Source organism: Drosophila grimshawi, unplaced genomic scaffold (genome assembly GCF_018153295.1).
Source record: "Drosophila grimshawi isolate 15287-2541.00 unplaced genomic scaffold, ASM1815329v1 contig_1367, whole genome shotgun sequence".
Taxonomy (NCBI): domain Eukaryota; kingdom Metazoa; phylum Arthropoda; class Insecta; order Diptera; family Drosophilidae; genus Drosophila; species Drosophila grimshawi.
Genome location: NW_025062889.1, coordinates 8,635,759 through 8,654,648, shown reverse-complemented (window position 1 = coordinate 8,654,648; position 18,890 = coordinate 8,635,759). Strand labels below are relative to the sequence as shown.

General features: G+C 37.1%; 4 protein-coding genes across 7 annotated transcripts; 1 reads left to right on the top strand and 3 right to left on the bottom strand.

The window, feature by feature from the left end:
- The first annotated feature begins 144 nt into the window (after nucleotides 1-144).
- Nucleotides 145-1,049, top strand: LOC6560181 (aquaporin-2). Its single transcript, XM_001986153.3, has 2 exons — nucleotides 145-737; nucleotides 791-1,049. Exons 1-2 carry the CDS (start codon nucleotides 183-185, stop codon nucleotides 1,004-1,006), a joined length of 771 nt encoding a protein of 256 aa, XP_001986189.2. The 5' UTR covers nucleotides 145-182; the 3' UTR covers nucleotides 1,007-1,049.
- A 642-nt stretch (nucleotides 1,050-1,691) lies between these two features.
- Nucleotides 1,692-18,749, bottom strand: LOC6559826 (aquaporin). Of its 2 annotated transcripts, none has more exons than XM_032734245.1 (3): nucleotides 18,279-18,749; nucleotides 2,141-2,675; nucleotides 1,692-2,066 (listed from the first exon to the last, which is right to left on the bottom strand). In XM_032734245.1, the coding sequence occupies exons 1-3, from the start codon at nucleotides 18,440-18,442 to the stop codon at nucleotides 1,866-1,868; spliced, it is 900 nt and encodes a 299-aa protein (XP_032590136.1). In that variant the 5' UTR covers nucleotides 18,443-18,749; the 3' UTR covers nucleotides 1,692-1,865. The 2 variants fall into 2 exon arrangements, with proteins under 2 accessions (XP_032590136.1, XP_032590137.1); XM_032734246.2 differs by lacking the exon at nucleotides 18,279-18,749 and adding an exon at nucleotides 2,745-2,822.
- Nucleotides 4,643-5,636, bottom strand: LOC6559825 (aquaporin AQPAe.a). Its single transcript, XM_001986151.3, has 2 exons — nucleotides 5,040-5,636; nucleotides 4,643-4,975 (listed from the first exon to the last, which is right to left on the bottom strand). Exons 1-2 carry the CDS (start codon nucleotides 5,631-5,633, stop codon nucleotides 4,766-4,768), a joined length of 804 nt encoding a protein of 267 aa, XP_001986187.1. The 5' UTR covers nucleotides 5,634-5,636; the 3' UTR covers nucleotides 4,643-4,765.
- On the bottom strand, nucleotides 6,727-15,704 carry LOC6560451 (aquaporin AQPcic). 3 transcript variants are annotated; one of them, XM_001986150.2, is made up of 3 exons: nucleotides 15,678-15,704; nucleotides 7,270-7,810; nucleotides 6,727-7,199 (listed from the first exon to the last, which is right to left on the bottom strand). In XM_001986150.2, exons 2-3 carry the CDS (start codon nucleotides 7,789-7,791, stop codon nucleotides 6,981-6,983), a joined length of 741 nt encoding a protein of 246 aa, XP_001986186.1. In that variant the 5' UTR covers nucleotides 7,792-7,810; nucleotides 15,678-15,704; the 3' UTR covers nucleotides 6,727-6,980. The 3 variants fall into 3 exon arrangements, with proteins under 3 accessions (XP_001986186.1, XP_032590139.1, XP_032590138.1); XM_032734248.1 differs by lacking the exon at nucleotides 15,678-15,704 and adding an exon at nucleotides 15,645-15,656; XM_032734247.1 differs by lacking the exon at nucleotides 15,678-15,704 and adding an exon at nucleotides 8,833-8,972.
- Nucleotides 18,750-18,890: the final 141 nt, after the last annotated feature.

Genomic DNA, 18,890 nt, shown 5'->3' with positions numbered 1-18,890 from the left:
TCGTCTTTTAATTCAAGCAACACTGAAATATATATTTAAATTACTTTTAGCTTGGACTATCATGTCAACATTAAAAAAAAAAACTATTGCCAGTATTTATTCATTATTATATTCATTGCTACTTATTGCTCGCATTTGGATGCTCACATATATATATTTGATTATTGTATTTGCCAAATTAAATGTTGCACACAACAAATATGATATTCAATAGTTTTACCTGTATGCGTGGATTGAGCGAGTTTTGTGCAACAGCTTTGTTCATGTTAATCAGTTGCTTGGGCGGCACCGTGACCAGCGACCAGAATGGAGCCAATGGGAATCTTATGTCAAGTGTACACTACGGATTGGCCGTCGTTGTGATAATGCACATCTTTGGATTTATATCTGGCGCCCATGCGAATCCTTGCGTATCGATCGCTTGCTGTTTACTTGGCTATATTGGCTACAAGATGATGTTCCTCTATGTGATCTGCCAGCTGGCGGGAGCAGCTTTTGGTTACTTTCTACTGCTGCAAATGCTCACACAAGGCATGATTGATGGCTGCAAGCAGGGCATTTGCATTGCAGAGCCCATGAAGAGTCTGTCCTACGTACAGATATTGAGCATTGAAGGCTTCCTTACAGCAGTCCTAGTTCTGGCCTGGTGCGCCCTTTGGGACGTACGCAGCGGTCGATTTCTTGACTCGGTCACCCTGCGAATGGGCTGCTTAGTAATTGCATGCAATTTGGCCGGCGTAAGTTTAAGCGTATAACTTTTATTTTTATATAGCCCGTTGTTGGTTTGCAGGGTCAGCTAACGGGCGCAACGATGAATCCTGGCAAACTTCTTATTCCCACGCTGTTCAAGGGGAATCCGCAAACGGTGCTCCTGCAACTGGGCGGACAACTGTTGGCATCCATCATTGTGCCACCCATTTGGCAATATGCTTGCACACCGCGCTACAAACCCCTACAGGCTGACAACACTGAGAGGCCCACTCAAGAACTGTATTTAACGCCATAAAAATACTGTTTGTTCAATAAAATAATTATATATGCACATTTTACTTTATTGTACACTCGGTGTGATAATTGTGCAGCAATTAGTTGGGCCCCATGCCAGCGCTATTAACCTCAAGTGGACTGCCGTTTGCCGTACAGATCATATCGAACCAGTTGCCGTGGGGATTAGAATACGACATGATTTATGATATCGCGTCTTAACTTGGAAGACAAATTTAAATTTTCCATATTGTGATTCTTATCTATTAATATTTTTAGAAAGGCGCTTTGTTACTATCTCCATTGCTAATACAACTAATTAAGAATAATTTATGCCTAGAAGCAAACAAATATCCGCAGCAACTCACTTATCAGATAAGCACTGAAGCACACGTCGATACGATGATAATTATCTTAATTCTTATCTGGGGTGCAAAAAATAAGTTAGCTAGATAGAGGCTTCCTTTAATTTATTTATTTTTATATCTTATTTTGATACCCTTGAATATACATGTGTGTCAAATAGCAATGGGCTATGTATAATGCAAGTTTAGCTCACATTTTTGGAACATTATTGAAATCTGACAACATGGCAATCCAAATTTAGAAATTATTTGTATATCTACACAAAATGCTACATTATGGAAAGAAAAAGATTCCAGTTCACTTTTGAACACACATTTTGCATTAGAGGTTAACACAACTGATTTACCTTACTGCCCTACAAAACATACTTGTTATTTATTTTGATATTTTATGTCATAATTATACACATACAATTAATTCACTTGGGATTTAAACTATGGGGTAAACTAAATTACGTTACACGTTATAAATGTATACACATGCACACATATATTTGTACATATTTACGAGAGGTTCTACGGCTGTGACTCATTAGGTTGGATGCACTTATCGGCATCGTTTGACTCGCGCCTGAAGACATACTTGTATATGAGGGACGTGACCAATGACCCAGCAATGGGACACACCCAGTAGATCCAGTGGCTCTCCCAGACATTGTTCCACAAGGCAGGCGCGAAGGATCGCACCGGATTCATACTGGCGCCCGTATACTGACCCTAATGTGAAGATGCAAATCAAAGATAAATCAAAACAATGTTGGGCAGTAAGAGATATAAGCAAAAATACGTACCGCAGTTAGGGATAAGCATGCAATGGCTAGCCCGAAACGTATGGCAGTCGAATCCTGGAATTTCGTATTACGGGGATCCCAAACGCCGCAACAGATGGTAATGAGCACACATGTGATCAGGAACTCAATGAGGGCCGCCTGCCAAACGCTAATGCCGCTGTCGACAGTTGTTACGCAGGCGCCGAGCGGGGTATCCAAGCTGCATATGGCATTATGGGGCAACGATGCCTTCAGCAGTCCATAGCCGATGAATGCGCCAGCAATTTGGGCCACAAAGTATGCCAGTGCCATCGGCAGCGATATCATATCATAAATGTAGCTGGCAAGCGTTACGGCGGGATTGAGATGGGCACCAGAGACACAACCGAAGCACTGAATGCATACCATCACAACGAACCCAAAGTTTAAGGAGCACTGCAAATGGGAGTTAATATACTCCGATGTCTGGACACAACCCATGCAGCCCAGGAACAAGAGAAATGCCGTTGCTGTCAGTTCGCCAAAGATGATGCATAGCTTGTCCACAATGACACCTCTGCAATTGAAAGTGAGAAACGGAAACTATTGAGACTTTATACATTCCAATTATACTTGAAGCACCTGCCTTGCATTCAGGTTTTGTTCGGTCATAATGGGGCCAATGTATGTAAAAATAATGCAGGAAAACGACGTTTAACTTGGACGCACAGCACGCAACTGAATTGCGAGCGTCTTGGACACCGAGACGAATATCAAAGAGCGACAGTGAGAGGGGGAAAGGGAAAGGAAGAGAGCATTTGAGACAGAGAGAGAGAGAGAGAGAGAGAGGCAGATTGCAGCGCAGTGTCGGTCGTTTTCGCTGACTGATTAGCTTTGGCACTCGACCCATTGGCAGGTGCTCAAACCACAACCAATAACCCTCCCACAAAGCACATTCTACCCTGGCGACTTTGTGTTGTATTGCCACTAATCTTCAGTGTTGGCTATTATCAATTATCAAATGATCAAATGCTATAGCCATAATTCAGCTCCCACTTTGCACTTGTATGTATATGCTTATATGCTTATGTACTTATTGCCACAAACATTCGAGTACAACTTGTGATGACAACATTTGGGCAATTATTGAAATCACACAACAATAAAAAAAATTAAATAAATTTGTAATTTATTTATACTTTACGTAAGTTTAAAAAATAATCATTTTCAGCTTATAGAATAGAATACAATCTATTTTTGAGTTACAAAGCAATAACAAATGAACAATGATCGAATCGAAAATGCTCGTTTACCTGTCAATCAGTAAAGCACGGAAAAATTTTAATTGTAGTTCTACTTAACAAGTACATATCAATTTGGCGGGATTCAAGTAGAAAGTAATACATTGATTAAGTTAAGTGTTTATAGTGCGATTAATTTTGACTGACTATGTGAAAAGTTAATAATCAGTCGACGTCAAACGAGCTCTTTTTTTCATGAGTATTTAATCAAACAGCTATCAACACAAATAGCGCTTAACGATCATTAAATAATATTGCTGAACACATTGAATAGAGTATTTATTCTTCGACATGCAGTATTTGTTAATGTTTTTATTGCACCGGTTCATTTACAGTGCCATGCGTTAGTAATACAAAAATATTTCCGTTTATGAATGATTTTCTATACTATGAGAGAGGAGTCTTATCAAGCTGTGTTTTTAGATCGATGTATTCACACAGGCAAGAAAGTAGGATTATCAGAGAGACAGGTAATCAGTTCCACTCACATGTTCATACAAATCTGTTTTTTAATTACATCTTCTATCCAGTATATATTGATACATATAGGAGAATCAAAGGCTTATTGTTTTTTACATCATTTGACATTCAAAGATATTGAGATTACAGCTGCCTTTTAAACAGAATATTTATGGCAGGCATGCTGTCAGCGTTATAAATTTAAATTAAACTTTCTTTGATGGTTTGCTATCTGACTGATTGACAGCTCATTATAGCGTCTTGCGATACTTACGACAATCGATCTATATACTTTATTGAGAATTTTGACGGAGTCATTGTAGTCTGTTTATAGACCTTGCTCTTTATTTAAACACAATCAAGCCATTGTGGCTAAAATTAGGACAGATATCTTCCATTATGTAGTAATCGGTAACATTATTTATATCTAGTATTTTTAACGTAACTTCATTAAAACAGTAACGATTTTCAAAAGCAATATGTTTTTGTTTATGGTTTGACATCTATATTAATACTACATTTAAAATTGAAAGCAATATTCTGAGTTGAAAACATGCTAAAATTATATTCAAGAAATCCACTTTGGAAAGGTTAAAGTGTCATAACTTCGCCAAAAGTGATCCGATTTTCAACAGCAACATATTTTTGGCAATGGTTTAATATCTGCTTTTAGATCTGAAAACACTTTCTGGATCGAAATGTATCTTAAGATTCGATTTGTAATAATTCACTTGGAAACTGTTTCAAATTTTAGAATGCCATTACTTCATCAAAGCTGAACCGATTTTTAAAAGCAGTTTCTAAATTTAGAAACAAAGTTCTTGTATAGTTTTATTTATTAAACTTAATCTTTGATTACAACTAATTGGGTAACTGCAGTATAACCACCATAACCTTAGGCATGGATTTATTCGACGAACTGTATTTTGGCATTTGAGGTTTGTAGCTCAACCACTTCTGCAGGGCGCCCCTTGAAGAAGAGTCGATAGATGATTGCAGTGACTGCTGCACCCGCAAGTGGACCCACCCAGTAGATCCAATGATCTTGCCACGAATCGTTCCACACAGCCGGTCCCAGGGAACGTGTCGGATTCATGCTGGATCCGGTGAAAAGGCCCTGTTCAGAAGTAAATTCAGATTGCTGATAGCTCAAAGACAAAAGAGTTGTACTTAATACTGACCGCGGCCAAGTTAAGACTGGAGACTGTCAGACCAAAGCGCAGTGGCACTGAATCCTTAAGTCTGGCATTGCGAGGATCCCAGATCGAGCAGGCGACCATCACCAAACAGCTGGTAATTAAGAATTCAATGAAGACACCCTGCAGCACAGATATATCACTATTGAGAACTGTGACACAGACACCCGCCGGATTGTCCACACTGACGATGGCATTCAAAGGCAGCACTGCCTTCAGCAGACCGTAGCCAATGAGACCTCCAGCCACCTGTGCAACCAAATACGCAATAGCCATGGGCCAACTCAATGCACCAAAGATCCAAGCAGCTAGAGTAACGGCCGGATTGAGATGGGCGCCGGAAATGGAGCCAAAGCTCTGTATGGCAATCATAATGCCGAGGCCAAAGTTCAGGCTCAGCTCAAAGTGAGTGTTGTAGAACACGGGTGAAGTCACACAGCCCATGCAGGCCACAAATATGAATGTCGCCGTGCCAGCAAGCTCACCAAAAAAGGCAGCCACGTGAGCCCTGTGCTCCGATCGCATCTTCAGATATCTCCAACTGGAGTCGCTGTCCACCCATGATGTCTGCTGCGACATGCTGTCAAAATGTAACTAAACCGACTGTTTTGTGGTGCGGGTGTCCAAAGTCGCCGACCAGCGCAAGGTTTCGACTTTAAGTTGCGCATAATCAATCAATATGAATTATAAAACCTTAATGCTAATTATTATGAGGATATTTTCATTTTCGCTTAGATAGGGGGCGCCTAGTCATTCTGGTATTTTGATCGTCGAGTCAAGCCCATTTCCAAATTAATAATTAATTAATCATGTTTAGAACCCAGCCACAATTTCCATAAACTGTCCGTCTGCCCGCCTCATGCGAAATGGCGCTAAATGCGTAATCTTATCTCTCATTAAGATGTTAAACGGCAGCGGATACGATACCCGACTTGGCCAATACACGTTCTGCTATCATAATGGCCACTAAGTATATTTGATTTATGGCAATGAATCGCTGAAACTGCCCAATCGTGGCCTACTTTGAGGCGTCTCGGGCAAACACCCCTTAAGCACCTTCAATGGCATAGAATGCTGATATTTAATATATTACTATTGCACAATAGTCCAGAGGCAATAAAACCACTTAACTGAACTTATACACGAGAACTGCATTCGGTTTACATTGTCACTTTATACTGTGTGGAAAGGTTTTTATTTGCAATATCTTAAAACCATTCATTAAATAATAAAATTGGACAATTATTTATGATATGTATTGGCAGATGGTATCAAATCAGTATTGCAGTTTCTATCAGTCTTAAAATGGTCTTCATGAAGTAAACATTTTCTTGACATGACAGTTCAAGTTCATATATAGCCAGTATCTGACAGTTGGGGTGATTTATTCATTGTTTCGCGAAGATCAGCGGATATTTGGTATTACTTATGTCTTATCTTATTTTGACTTTACTTATCTAGTGTGGGTCGTGTTCAGGCTTTACTTTGTATTATTCTAGCCAATTTCTCAGAAGTGTCAAAAGTTTACACTTTTAAAATTGAAAAATTCAAATTAAAAAATGCTTTCCACTTTGCATGTGCATTTATAATATTTGTGAATAAATAAAATATTCTTAACTTGTTACTTTTTAAAGCTTAAAAAATGAGTGCAACATTTTAGGTAAATCACCTATTTGAGATAAGAAAAGTGTCTATATTCTTTATTAATCGAAGATTTATATTATTGTACAATAATTGTATTAATATAAAATTCGTCAAATATCGATATTAAATTACAACTAATTACATTTGTTTAAGTTTGTTTGTTTGTTTGTTTGTTTTTTGTCCCGCCACTGAATGCATTACAGAGCGTGTGTGTGGCACTTGTGTGTGTGTGTGTGTGTTTGAGTATATGTGCTTGTGTGTGTGTGTGTGTGTGACATTTGTTTATGACAGCTGCACATCCTCAAGCTGACGCAGTTTCTCTTCTGCAATGACCTGCGCCTCGACAACCTCGCGCCGGAAGACAGCCTTATAGGTAATGGCAGTAATGGCAGCACTGCTCAGTGGTGCCAGCCAATAGATCCAATGTGCCGTAAAGTTAGTGTTCCACAGGGCAGGCGCAAAGGACCTGGCCGGATTCATGCTGGCGCCAGTGAATGGACCCTGTAAGACAAATTTGTTAATACATAGAATTAACTATAAGAAATTGAAATGGATGTGGACTTCTACTTACGGCAGCACATGCCAAACCGGCAATGGCCAGGCCAAAGCGAATGGCCACTGAGTCGTGGTGTTTGGCATTGCGGGGATCCCAGACGCCACAGCAGACAATTATCAGAATTGAGGTGGCCACAAACTCAATGCCAAAGGCCTGAGGAGTCGTCACAGTTGCATGTGGCAGCGTAACGCACAAGCCATCTAACGTTGGGTCTGGCAACAATGCCTTCAGCAGGCCATAACCAATGAAAGCGCCAAGCATTTGGCCCGCAAAATATACAAGTGCCATTGGCAACGTGACCAAATCATAGATATAGGCAGCCACTGTGACGGCGGGATTGATATGAGCTCCGGATACACAGCCAAAACACTGGATGGCGATCAGAACAGCAAAGCCAAAGTTGAGAATAATCTGTAGATGATTGTTGGGGAATATGTCCGTTTTTACGCAACCAATGCAGCCCAGAAAGACGAGAATTCCTGTGCCCATCAGCTCGGCCAGGAAGCAGCTGATTTTATCCAACATCGAACCCTTCATTTTGAACACCTTCAAACAACTGAAATATAAAATTTATTTAGCGTATAATTACTACATTCAAATGGAAGCAACTAAATTGGCATTTTTTGTTTCCTTCGTGGTTTTGTTGATAAGTAATCGGGCGGGCTGTTGGCATTATGCGTGTTAACCTTTATCATTAACATGCCACAGACACACACACACACACACACAACTACAACTACAACTACAACCATGCGTCACTTTTGCATATAAAAATCAAATCAAATTCATCAATCATGCTCGAGCATTAACACCCGGCCATCCATTCGAAAGCCTTTTAATTAAATTTGATCTTACCCACACACACTCACTCAAACACACACACGCACACACCGTTGCAGCTGCTGCTGTTAGCTGATGTGCTCTCTTAACAAGATTTTGTACATTTGTACCCGTTTGCTTACAACTTCAGACTAGTTCGGTTCAACAGCCTGTCTAGACATTTGACTCAATTTGCCGGCATGTTTTTTTGGGGTGGCTTGAAAACTTTGAGTGCTTTGCCTGTTGTGCTGTGAATTCACATCGATTTTTCAAACAATTTCAACACGTTCCACATGGCCACCTTCACTGTGGCCAAGTTAAGTAACTTAGGTTCTACATGCTGCGCAATTTGATTATCGGCTAGACTGGTTAATTAGAACTCATAAATATTGAATGATGGCCAAAAAGCACGTTTTTGATTTATTTTTAGCGCATATATATGGAACATATAAATACATAATTCCAATTTTAAGCAGCACTCAATCAAATTTATAAATAACTTTTGCGATATTTAACTGATTTTTTTAAAACGTAAATTCGTTGTTTTGGAGAACTTGAAGGTAATCTGGATTTATTTCTATACGGCATTCAACTCGGTGTTCATTTGAAGGTCAAACTGGTGGACAAACTTTGTATTTCTCTTTTGTTTTTCAAAAATAAAAAGCACAATCTATATATTTTTTTATAGCCACAAATATCTTAGGTGAACGCTTTTTTATTTTTGTTTATTTTTTTGCTTTTTTTGCTTTTGATATTTACCGATTCATGCACTCGCGACTCATCTTGGCAATATTGTGTTATGAAAGTGTTTTAAATTTCTTTTACAACTCCAATCAACTTTGTTTTATGATCGCTGAGTGCAGAAATATTTACAAAGTGACAGCTCCACTGTCAATGTCAATCTGAGCGTTGAAGTGCCCATTGACAAATATTTATATGTGTATCTATGAAATGTGCATATATGTTTTGCGAAATCCAAAAGCCCATTTTTAGCCGCGAGAGAGAGAGAAAGAGAGAGAGAGAGAGAGAGATAGAGAGACAGAAAAGCCAACAAACACATGTAAATTAGCAAATCCTCCTCAGTTGGCAAGTGAGCGCAGCGAGCATAAAAAATCAAGTCTCCAGAATTTATGAGCATCTTAATACATATGAAGGCATTGGCGTTCACACACACTCTCTCTCTCTCTCTCTGACTGTCTCTCTCTCGCTCTCTCTGGCTCTCTGTCTGCCTGTCGACAGCACGTTTTATAATCTCTCGTGCCTGGTGCTGGGTACCCTCTTCCTTAATGTGTTGTGAAAGCAACACATGCAAATAGTCAGCGCTTATCAGTTGCTATTTGCTTTTGAATTTAGCTGCGGCCAAATGAATGGATCATGCGTTAACACCATCATTCATTCTGGTATTCAAGCATAAGCTGTAAGTGTGCAGTCAACGACTGCAACCGCAAATGTCCAAAGATCAACGCTATCAACAACACAATAATGACAACAACAATAGTCATACTTGAAGTACTGCGAAGTACTGCCACAAGATGGGCTATCAATTACATTGACAATTGCAATAACAATTGCGAATTGATTTTGCGTTCCATGCGCTACGCAATGTGGGGGCAAATAAACAAATCACAGCAACACCATTGGAACCTTGAAGCTATCAAAAGTGGGCCCACCACAATCATAATTGCACGCAATTCCCGTCAAGTGTCTCAATCGCAGTGCATTTTTCAATTGAGCAAATGGAAAACATCTTCTGAATGGAAGCAGATATTTAGCAATTTTTCAAATATACGTAGGAATATATACATATATATATATATATATATATATATATATATGTGACTGTCTAAATATAAATGTGCTTTTAATTCCATTTTATGATTGCATAAGACTGACGTGATAACCTTTTTGATCTTAATCCCATAGTCATAAAATAATCATTGCTTTTGGCATACGAACGCCTGAGCGACAAGTAGCAAATATATTTTTATAAAATCAATATATACTTTGTGAATGCTCATAGGTGTCAGATCAGCTCAGACACGTTTCAGTATTATGACACATAATTACCGCAACCATTTCCTGCCGGTTTTTATGGGCCGACACATGAATGAACCTTTCTTGCAATAATCTCCTATCACGTGTAATATAATCTCACCTAACATTTTGTTAACTATTTGGATATTTAACAAGTGCTCATTGACAATATTTGCAATTGGCTTTCATTGTTGGACTACAAGAAACGTTTGGCAAGTGGCCAACGTGAATGTTTTGATACCTGATTGCGTGTGGGTTGAAGCAGGGAAAGGGGCGAGATAAGAGAGAAGAGAAAGGTTTCAGAGTAGGCAGACCGACACGTTTTGGCAAGGGAGCAAAAAAAAGCTAAAAAAAAAAATCAAGTAAATAAGCTTTAATTTTAGAAAATTTAAATGCAATTTCTATGCATAGGTTTTGAAAATTCCAGGCACGTTTTATTATTAGAGTAATGACAAAAGAAAACAAATTCAAATCAAAGCTGAGCAGGGGTTAGCCTAACTACCTAAATGGAACTTGTTGCAGTTGTATTTACTTACATCCGAACATTAAGTTAGATGCGAACACGTTATGCAAACAAATCAATTATGCATAGTGGGAATCGTGTGCCTTTTATTATTTATAAGTCTTCAATAAACTGCTAATTGATATGCCCAGAAGGATCACGCAGTGGCTGCGAGGGCTGTCATGAAATGACTGCATGCAAAAAATCGATTCGATGCGAATAGCTTTCGATTTGAACAATTTGTTTTTATATTTTTAAATAATGCAAATGTATTTTCCCTTGACGATATGTATTATAATCAAATTAAAAATGAATGTGTTAATTTCAGCTGCGGTTATTTTAAGTGTTTTTTTTTTATAGAACGGCCATTGATAAGGCACGAACTGGGCTGTGGAGCGTGCTAACTTGCTAATACAATTAATGCAAGAGCTTTTTTTATAGCTTTTATGTAGACTTGTGTAGAATTTGCCAGGGGATTGCGCCCAAAAGCTTGCCGAGCTTTATTCCAGCCAGTTATTTGTCAATCTAAAAGCTCTTAGGCATCTCGTTGATCATTTAATTTGATAGAATTTATTAGTTTTCAAAGATAAACTTGCTTTTAGAAGTGCTTAGTGCTGTTTCATAATTGATGGGAAAACATTCTTGCATATATTTCCAGTTTAATGATATTTAATTTATCATGCAAATTATTTGTTCTTAATGCAAAGTAAACTAATCTTTCAGCTTAAACATTCCATGATTTGTTTTGTTCTCTGTATATAATTATTATTACGCCTCTTCTCATACTATCAATCAACGGTTTTTTTTTTTAGCAGATCGCATTGCGATCTATTTCTGTGATTCAGTAATATTTTTATACTCTATATATATATATACAGATATTGAATGAAATGTCTGCAACATGATAAAGTTAAAAACAGAACAATAATAAATGAGTTCTGTCTGCATATTCCCAGACAGCCATTTGCACGGTTAGTGCATAATTGTCCGATAATTAGATTTGACGAATTGTTCAATTTGGATCCACTTAATTGGGAGCTATGTCGTTTGACAGCTATGCTTCAGCTACACACAAACACACCTCATTCCAGATATTGATACACGAGTTTTATTGTTGTTGTTGTTGATTTGCTACAGCTCAAAGCCATTCGGTAAAGAGGCAGACAAAAACGTGTTTTGACTTCTCTAATTGAAAACGATCTATGTATCTACATTGTTATTGAAGCGCATCTGTGTTTTTGATACGCTTGTCGCATTTGAATCGGACTGCATCTTGTTTCTAAGTCCGCATTGATAACTATAAAATTTAGCTCATTATTTTTGCCACGGGCCGACTATGTCTACCAACTACTACTTATTATGCTGATAAGGTCGATTGATCATCACGTCAAATTCCACTAAACAGTTGAGGCGTCCTTCCTTGTCCGTCCTTCCCGCAAATAAACAAAACATAGAGTATAAACTTGTACGGCAATAGAGCTGCTATGCCATGAAAGCTGCTTATCAACGAGACAATGTTATCAGTGCCAACTGTTTGCGACATTAGCGCAACTTGCTCAAAGGCAGCGAAGCTACTTCAGCAGGGCGATTTAAGATTCAATTTATGACCTGCACCGGGCAAACTCAACAACAAGCGCTATAGGCTTTATGATAGTGCCTCAAAATTTGAGGTGTATAAACAAAAATGTAACAAAATGGGTGATTGCCAAGTGGCACTGCAAGTGTTTCAATTATCGCCCGGAAAGAAATGAAACACGTGGCTCTGTTTGCTGTCACTTCGCAAAAATGCCGCCTAAAGTTAGTGAACTTTATTTCAAGATAGCCCATTTTATCGTCTTATCAGACAGTCCGTCAAATCCTCTCACAAGTCTTAAGTCTTTTCTCAATAATTTACAGTGCTTACATTGAGATATAAGCTATGCAAATGATTATCTATTTTTGTTAAAATACGAATATATATGTAAGCATTGTGCGAGTATTTACTCAACAGCAATTGCTGTCAATTATCACATCGAAGAATATTTGTTTCTGATCTCATATTGCCCTAGGTTCGACTTTATTACGGTTTACCGCCAGCTAATACCGAAATGGTTTGATTTTTAATCAGATTCTGAGCAATAAACTATCAAATCATTGGAAATAAGTGCTGCCATAAATTTAATAAAAAAAAGTGAGTGTGTGTATAGTTTATAAACTTGAGTCCAAATTGAGAGCTGCTCGCTGTCCAAATGCGTCAAATTCATAACACTAATCGCCATAAAGCACTTGAATGGTCTTCATTGTTGAATGCTCCCTTGGTCTGCGCAATTCACATAAATTACAATTATAATCAATCACGTGAGTACACAATTAACTAACTTGATAACGACCAAAGGTTTTTCAATGTTCGATTGGCACCTGACCAGTGGATGCCACTAAATCTACACGTTTTCCAAATGAAACCATTCACGCAACAATCAGTTTAGCATTCATATGATAATATGCATTAAATTGGGACAATGCGTGTGACTTGGTCAGTCAACTTGATCAATTTGCGTTTAACACGAGATTTGATAAGCTCTTTTAGGGAATGATTGATTTCCCAAAAATGTTTAGCACAAATTAACAAGTTGGCACGAGCACTCAGGATACGTTTCAATTATCTAACCAAATATCATATTTATCCAAATCATGTCATGTGTCGCTTTCCGAACGTGTTAATAAATATTATCTTATATAATTTCATATTTTTACCGCAACTTGTTGAACTATTATTAATCGCTGTAGCGGGGAATTCAAAAGTCGCAATTGCTGCTCGGTAAATATAATTTTGGTAGTTAATAGAAAAAATACAAGCAAATTGTTAAATTCACCCAGCACGTGGTAGAATCAAGGCTGACTAACGCCGCCGACGCTTTTAATCCCCATTGGGGAGTATCAAGCTAGAACAAATGTATTCCCCAACTAAGGTAATATGGACAACATTAACTTAATTGTCCAAACGAATATATGAATCTTTTGCATATTTTGAAACTTGTTTTCTACACGTTCTATCTTAGTTTGATGCTGTAGGGCATAAGAGCAAGCTATTACAAAATATTGTAGATGTATATATTATAAGATATCTTTTCTATTACTTAAGCACTAAATTATAGGTATCCGATAATAATTATATTGCATTGAAATATTTTGTGTTCAATTGAAATTTCCATTAAAACGATTCAACTAAAATTTGCATTCATTAAAATTGTTTTGTAAACTAAAATTGTATCCGCTTCTTTGTACTTATAAATGCATTTAAACTTTTATTCAATTTAAAACATTCTTTGCATTAATGCCATATTTACTTCTTTTTTTCCTCAATTAAACAGTCTGCTTATGCTGAATTACAGGGTATCTCTTTGTCAATATGTTCGAATAATTCTCTTACTCCAATTTTTTTCGACTGCCAAATAATGTTTTTAAAATAGGGGCACATAAACATTTTATCAGCTTGTGTCGACGTCAAGGTTAAGGTATATATACTTGTTTGGTTGTTTGGTCTTATTGGACACACAGATAAAAAAAAAAAACGATATATCCGTAGGCATGCTAAATGCGTACATAAATCTTACTAAATATGGTACAGCAATTATGCCTGCCATACGATAATAGTCTCCAAAATATTATTATTGAAGTCTGAGGTCTGAAGTGGCTGGCGAATCGTATTTTCCATCTGGTAAATGGCATGAGGAGTACTCCATGGTTATCAAGCGGAGCGCTCTTTGAGCATGTTGGTTTTTTGACCTTATGCGAAAGTAATCTGCAGTCTTTATATTGTTTAATGATAATTTTGATAAGGCGCGTTCGAGCGCGAAGTCATTCACTTAATTAGTATAAAATATATATACACATTATATATATAAGTCTGCCGAGTGTAGAATGTAAAATAATGTGGAGCAACATATATATATATATATATGTGAAGTATATATGTGTATTGGACAGACACATAAATATCAGCTGCAAATATATGTATGAATGTTAAAATTTCCAAAGAGCGAGGCTGACATATTTTAAAAATAAAACCCGTATATATGTAATTTGTGATAATTTTCTCTTTTTTAACATACATTTACAGACATTTCTCATTTCCATTTTGAAATTTATCAAATGGAACAGACAATTTTGTATTATGCGCATTTCAAAGCAGTTCAGTTGAAAGTCAAATGCAAAAACATTGTTTGACATTGCAATATTCCAATACTGTTTGTTATGTTTTAAATAGGAGTTTTAATTTATTCTGCTATCTTCCACAAGCAGGGAAAGCCGCGGTGTGGCATGTTTATTAAATGCAAAATAATGCACATAATTAAAAGCTAATAATACGGTAGTAGATAAGTAATAATTTATAAAGAAAATAAATTAAAAAATGCAACAGTAACGAGCAACTAACAAGAACAACAAATAATTGCAAAGTAACTTTGTTTATTGATGGGGTAGGTGTGTTCATTGTTTTTGATATTCAAGCAAGCGCGCACAACAACAATTGGAATTCCATATAATCATTTAATAAGTACATAAGAAGATAGCGTTCGCTCCGACAAAGGCCGAGCCCCAAAAAAATAATTTAAAATATAATATCTATTTGATAAGCTTGCATTTGGCAATATGTGGAGCTGGCTTCGATTAGAATTTCGGAGTATTAGTATTCACCACGCAGAATATATAAATATGCCTTAAATTGATAATTAGGCCACACGCGCGCACACAGGATTTATTATTGTAGGATTGAGGAAGAATTACCAATAAATGGGAGACACAGGATCTGCAACTGAAACTTATTTGTTGCACAATCGAAAGTTGTTCAACGAAAACTGAAACAGTCTTTGCACTTGAAGCCGTTTTATATTGTGGTAAATCAAAAGTTGTTTTCGCAGCAGCAGCAGCAGAAAGCACGTGAAGTCATTTGACATTTCTTTACTGTTTGTTTTCATAATGAATATAATTTATAACAAGTTTCGTTAATTAAACTAGTGGACATATTTGGCCAACAAGCAGCACACAAACAACTCACGCACTTTTGCAGAGGCAGCAAACTTGAACTAACCTGCGCTTTTGTCGATCGCTTGATTGCTATTGAAATTCTCAGCGAAAGGCGCTGGCGATCAACATCGGCCGCATAGAGAACAAGCTTCGGGCAACCATGGCGTATCATTGTTGCTGCTCGAAAGGCAGCAGCGCAGTCAGCGCCAAAAGTTTACTGCTTATCGTTGCGAGAGCGCAAGCGCAAGAGAGTCAGGTGGCAGCGCGCAAAATGAGAGCGCACGCCGACGCTTTTTCTGTTTTTTCTTCTTCTTTTTTTGTGTTTTTTTTTTTGTGTACGCCAGTGCTGCGAGCTTTTGCAGCTAGTCGTTTTTGAAGGTTAACCAAGCTGAACTTTAGCGAAAGACATGCCGTTGGTAAAGCTCTTGAAAATTTCTTCTTTTAGCAATTTCGTCTCACTAAATATTAGCATTATTTTGAAATAAATAATGAGAAATTAAAATATAATTAATAATTAATATACTACTACTACTACTACTACTACTGCAAAATAAAGTGTTCATTAAATTCCATTAGTAGATCATTGCTTTGTTGGCAATTTGATATTGCTATAATTTTGCTAATATTACTATATTGAACAAAACCCCAAAATCAAAATAGCATTTAACGTGAGCATAGACTAATTATTAATTGTTTATCTAGAGCTCCAAACTGAAATTAACCTGGCCAGTGCTGACGGCTTAGCTTTTTTCAAGCTAAAAATGACTTTTAATTTAGAAAAATAAATAAAAGTACTAGATTTATATTTAAGATAGAAAATAGTACTAATCTTAAGTGTCAAACTAGTAAAATAACTTACTAAATTGTAAAGATTGAGAAACGGCTATCACAGTGGACAACAACATTTTGGGGCAATGGCAACTTCGAAGAACTTGCGACCTTTGCGGCCAGTCTATGATTTTCGCCTTGGTCAAGCGCCGAGGTCAATAGAGTATTTAGCCAGGTCAGCGATTGAATATATAAACAAAAAAAAAACGGCAAATAGAATTGATGTTAAATAACTAAGCTTCATGTTGTTGTCATTCGGATTGAGATACCATTAGCCAGATACAAATTACGCAGGCATGGGAATATGGTATTAATTCAAAGTAGCTACCAAAACATCAACAACTAATTAGTCAACGTGTGTGGCGAAATGAAAGATTCGAAAGAGATGAATAATTCGAAACAGATGGATAAATATGATCCATAGATCAATCAGATAAAACTCGTCAGTTTTTCCGCATTATTCAAATACAACCAAAAGCTTACATCTCACTTCAGAGCGGCGTGAACGGGTTTTGCATCAATTTTTAATTTTTAATTTGTATTTCGAATAATATTTAAATTGATTTTACTAAGCTGCTTTCAACGTTTCCTCGTCGCATCTTATTAAAGATTTAGCTAGTAAAACCTGAATTTTAAGTGCTTTACAGTTATTCACCCCATTAACTAATCATATTAAAATCACCAAAAATTAGGTGCGAAATAAATTGATTCATAAATTAATAGTTGAATCATTTGCTTTACACACACACACATTCATTCATTCATAACACAGAAATATTTGAATTTGCCGCTTGAAATGTGTTAGTGGTTCCAATGTTCAATTGCCCTCATTTGATAAGCATTTAAATGTTTATCGGTTAGAGATAGAAGGAGTGAGGGAGCAAAAGGGAGGGTGTTTATTTGAATAATCCATTCACTTACCTTTAATTCATCAGCCAAATGAATGACCTACCTGCAAGAGTAGCGTAATATTTCCATTGGATGTGTTTGGCGAGGATTGTAGTGAATCACAATATTAACAAAAATCACTTATCACACTTTTAACTGACGTCACACATATATTGAAATGGACACCTTCAGCATAATCACTGTGATTTTTCCATAGCCATGACTTTTATAACATCACGAGACGCGTTAAAATTGTAATAGTATACCAAAATAGCGGCATTGCTTTAAAATTTTTGATTAAACTAAATATATATATGGTCAGATATATTTAACTTGTGGCCATTAAATGAAATACAGTTTAAATATGTTAATGTTATAAATAAAACAAAGCCGCCAAATCAATGAAGCGGCGCCAAAGTATGATAAATCAGAAATAGCGGCCAATGATGAATAAAAAAGAATGATCAAAATAATAATTCTTCGTTGCCGCCTTGCTTGGTCATTAATGGGTTAAGCGACGAAAATGGCAGATCGTCAACCATTCAGCTAACAGTTTGTGAGTATTTCTGGTTGTGCCCATTCATTGTGATTTATTATGGTGTCTGGTCGCACACACTTGACATGACTTGCCAAGCTCGTGTATCGGCCAAAACTGGTTTGAGGAAAATGCAAAAAATGTAAATCACCCAACTTTTGTTTTTGCATACATGTGTATTATGTATGTGTGTATGTAAGGATGTAAGTATGTATGTATATTTGGACTATTTCTGTGTGCAATTTTCACAGAGCCAAAAATAATAAAACTGCCAACAATGTTGCACGTGACGTATACACAACGTGGCGTTGGACTGTTCAATCAAGGCACACACAAAATGTGTGTCAAGTAGAACGTTTTTGTTGTTGAAATTACTTAATTAATTGTGCTGTCTTTAACTACAAATATCCGCACCTTATACGCATTTTCTTGCCCCTCATCCAAATGTCACTCATGTGTAATTTACAGGTCGACTGCTGCTGCTGCTGTTGTTGCTGCTGCTGCTGTTGTTGCTGCTGCTGCTGTTGTTGCTGCTGCTGTTGCTCCCCCCGTTGCACTGATTGTTGTTGGGTTGACATGATTTCAAAGTTTTGTTATACGCACTTTAGCTGTTGCACACACACAATCACACACACACACGCATCAACAGAATACGACGCGACGACGACACTTAAAATGCAAATTGGTCTTTTATGCAAAAGATTTGCAGACGCGACGATTGTTGTTGTTGTTGTTCGTCTTTGGTCTCAATGTTGTTCGCAAAATATATTTAGACTTGTATCTGTTTTGGTATCGACTATATTTATCTAAATCTGCAAGCACGGCCTAATGTTGCGGCGCATGTGAATTTTTGCTTATGGTTTGTGCAGCCACTGCGAGCTGACTGACAGTGAAGCAGACGGCACATCGACTACGAAGCTTAAATTCACCGCAGATGGCAACGTCAATAAAAAATACCTATATTGTATTTATATATATATACATCTATCTATATATATACAAACCACTACGAACACAGCAACCAAA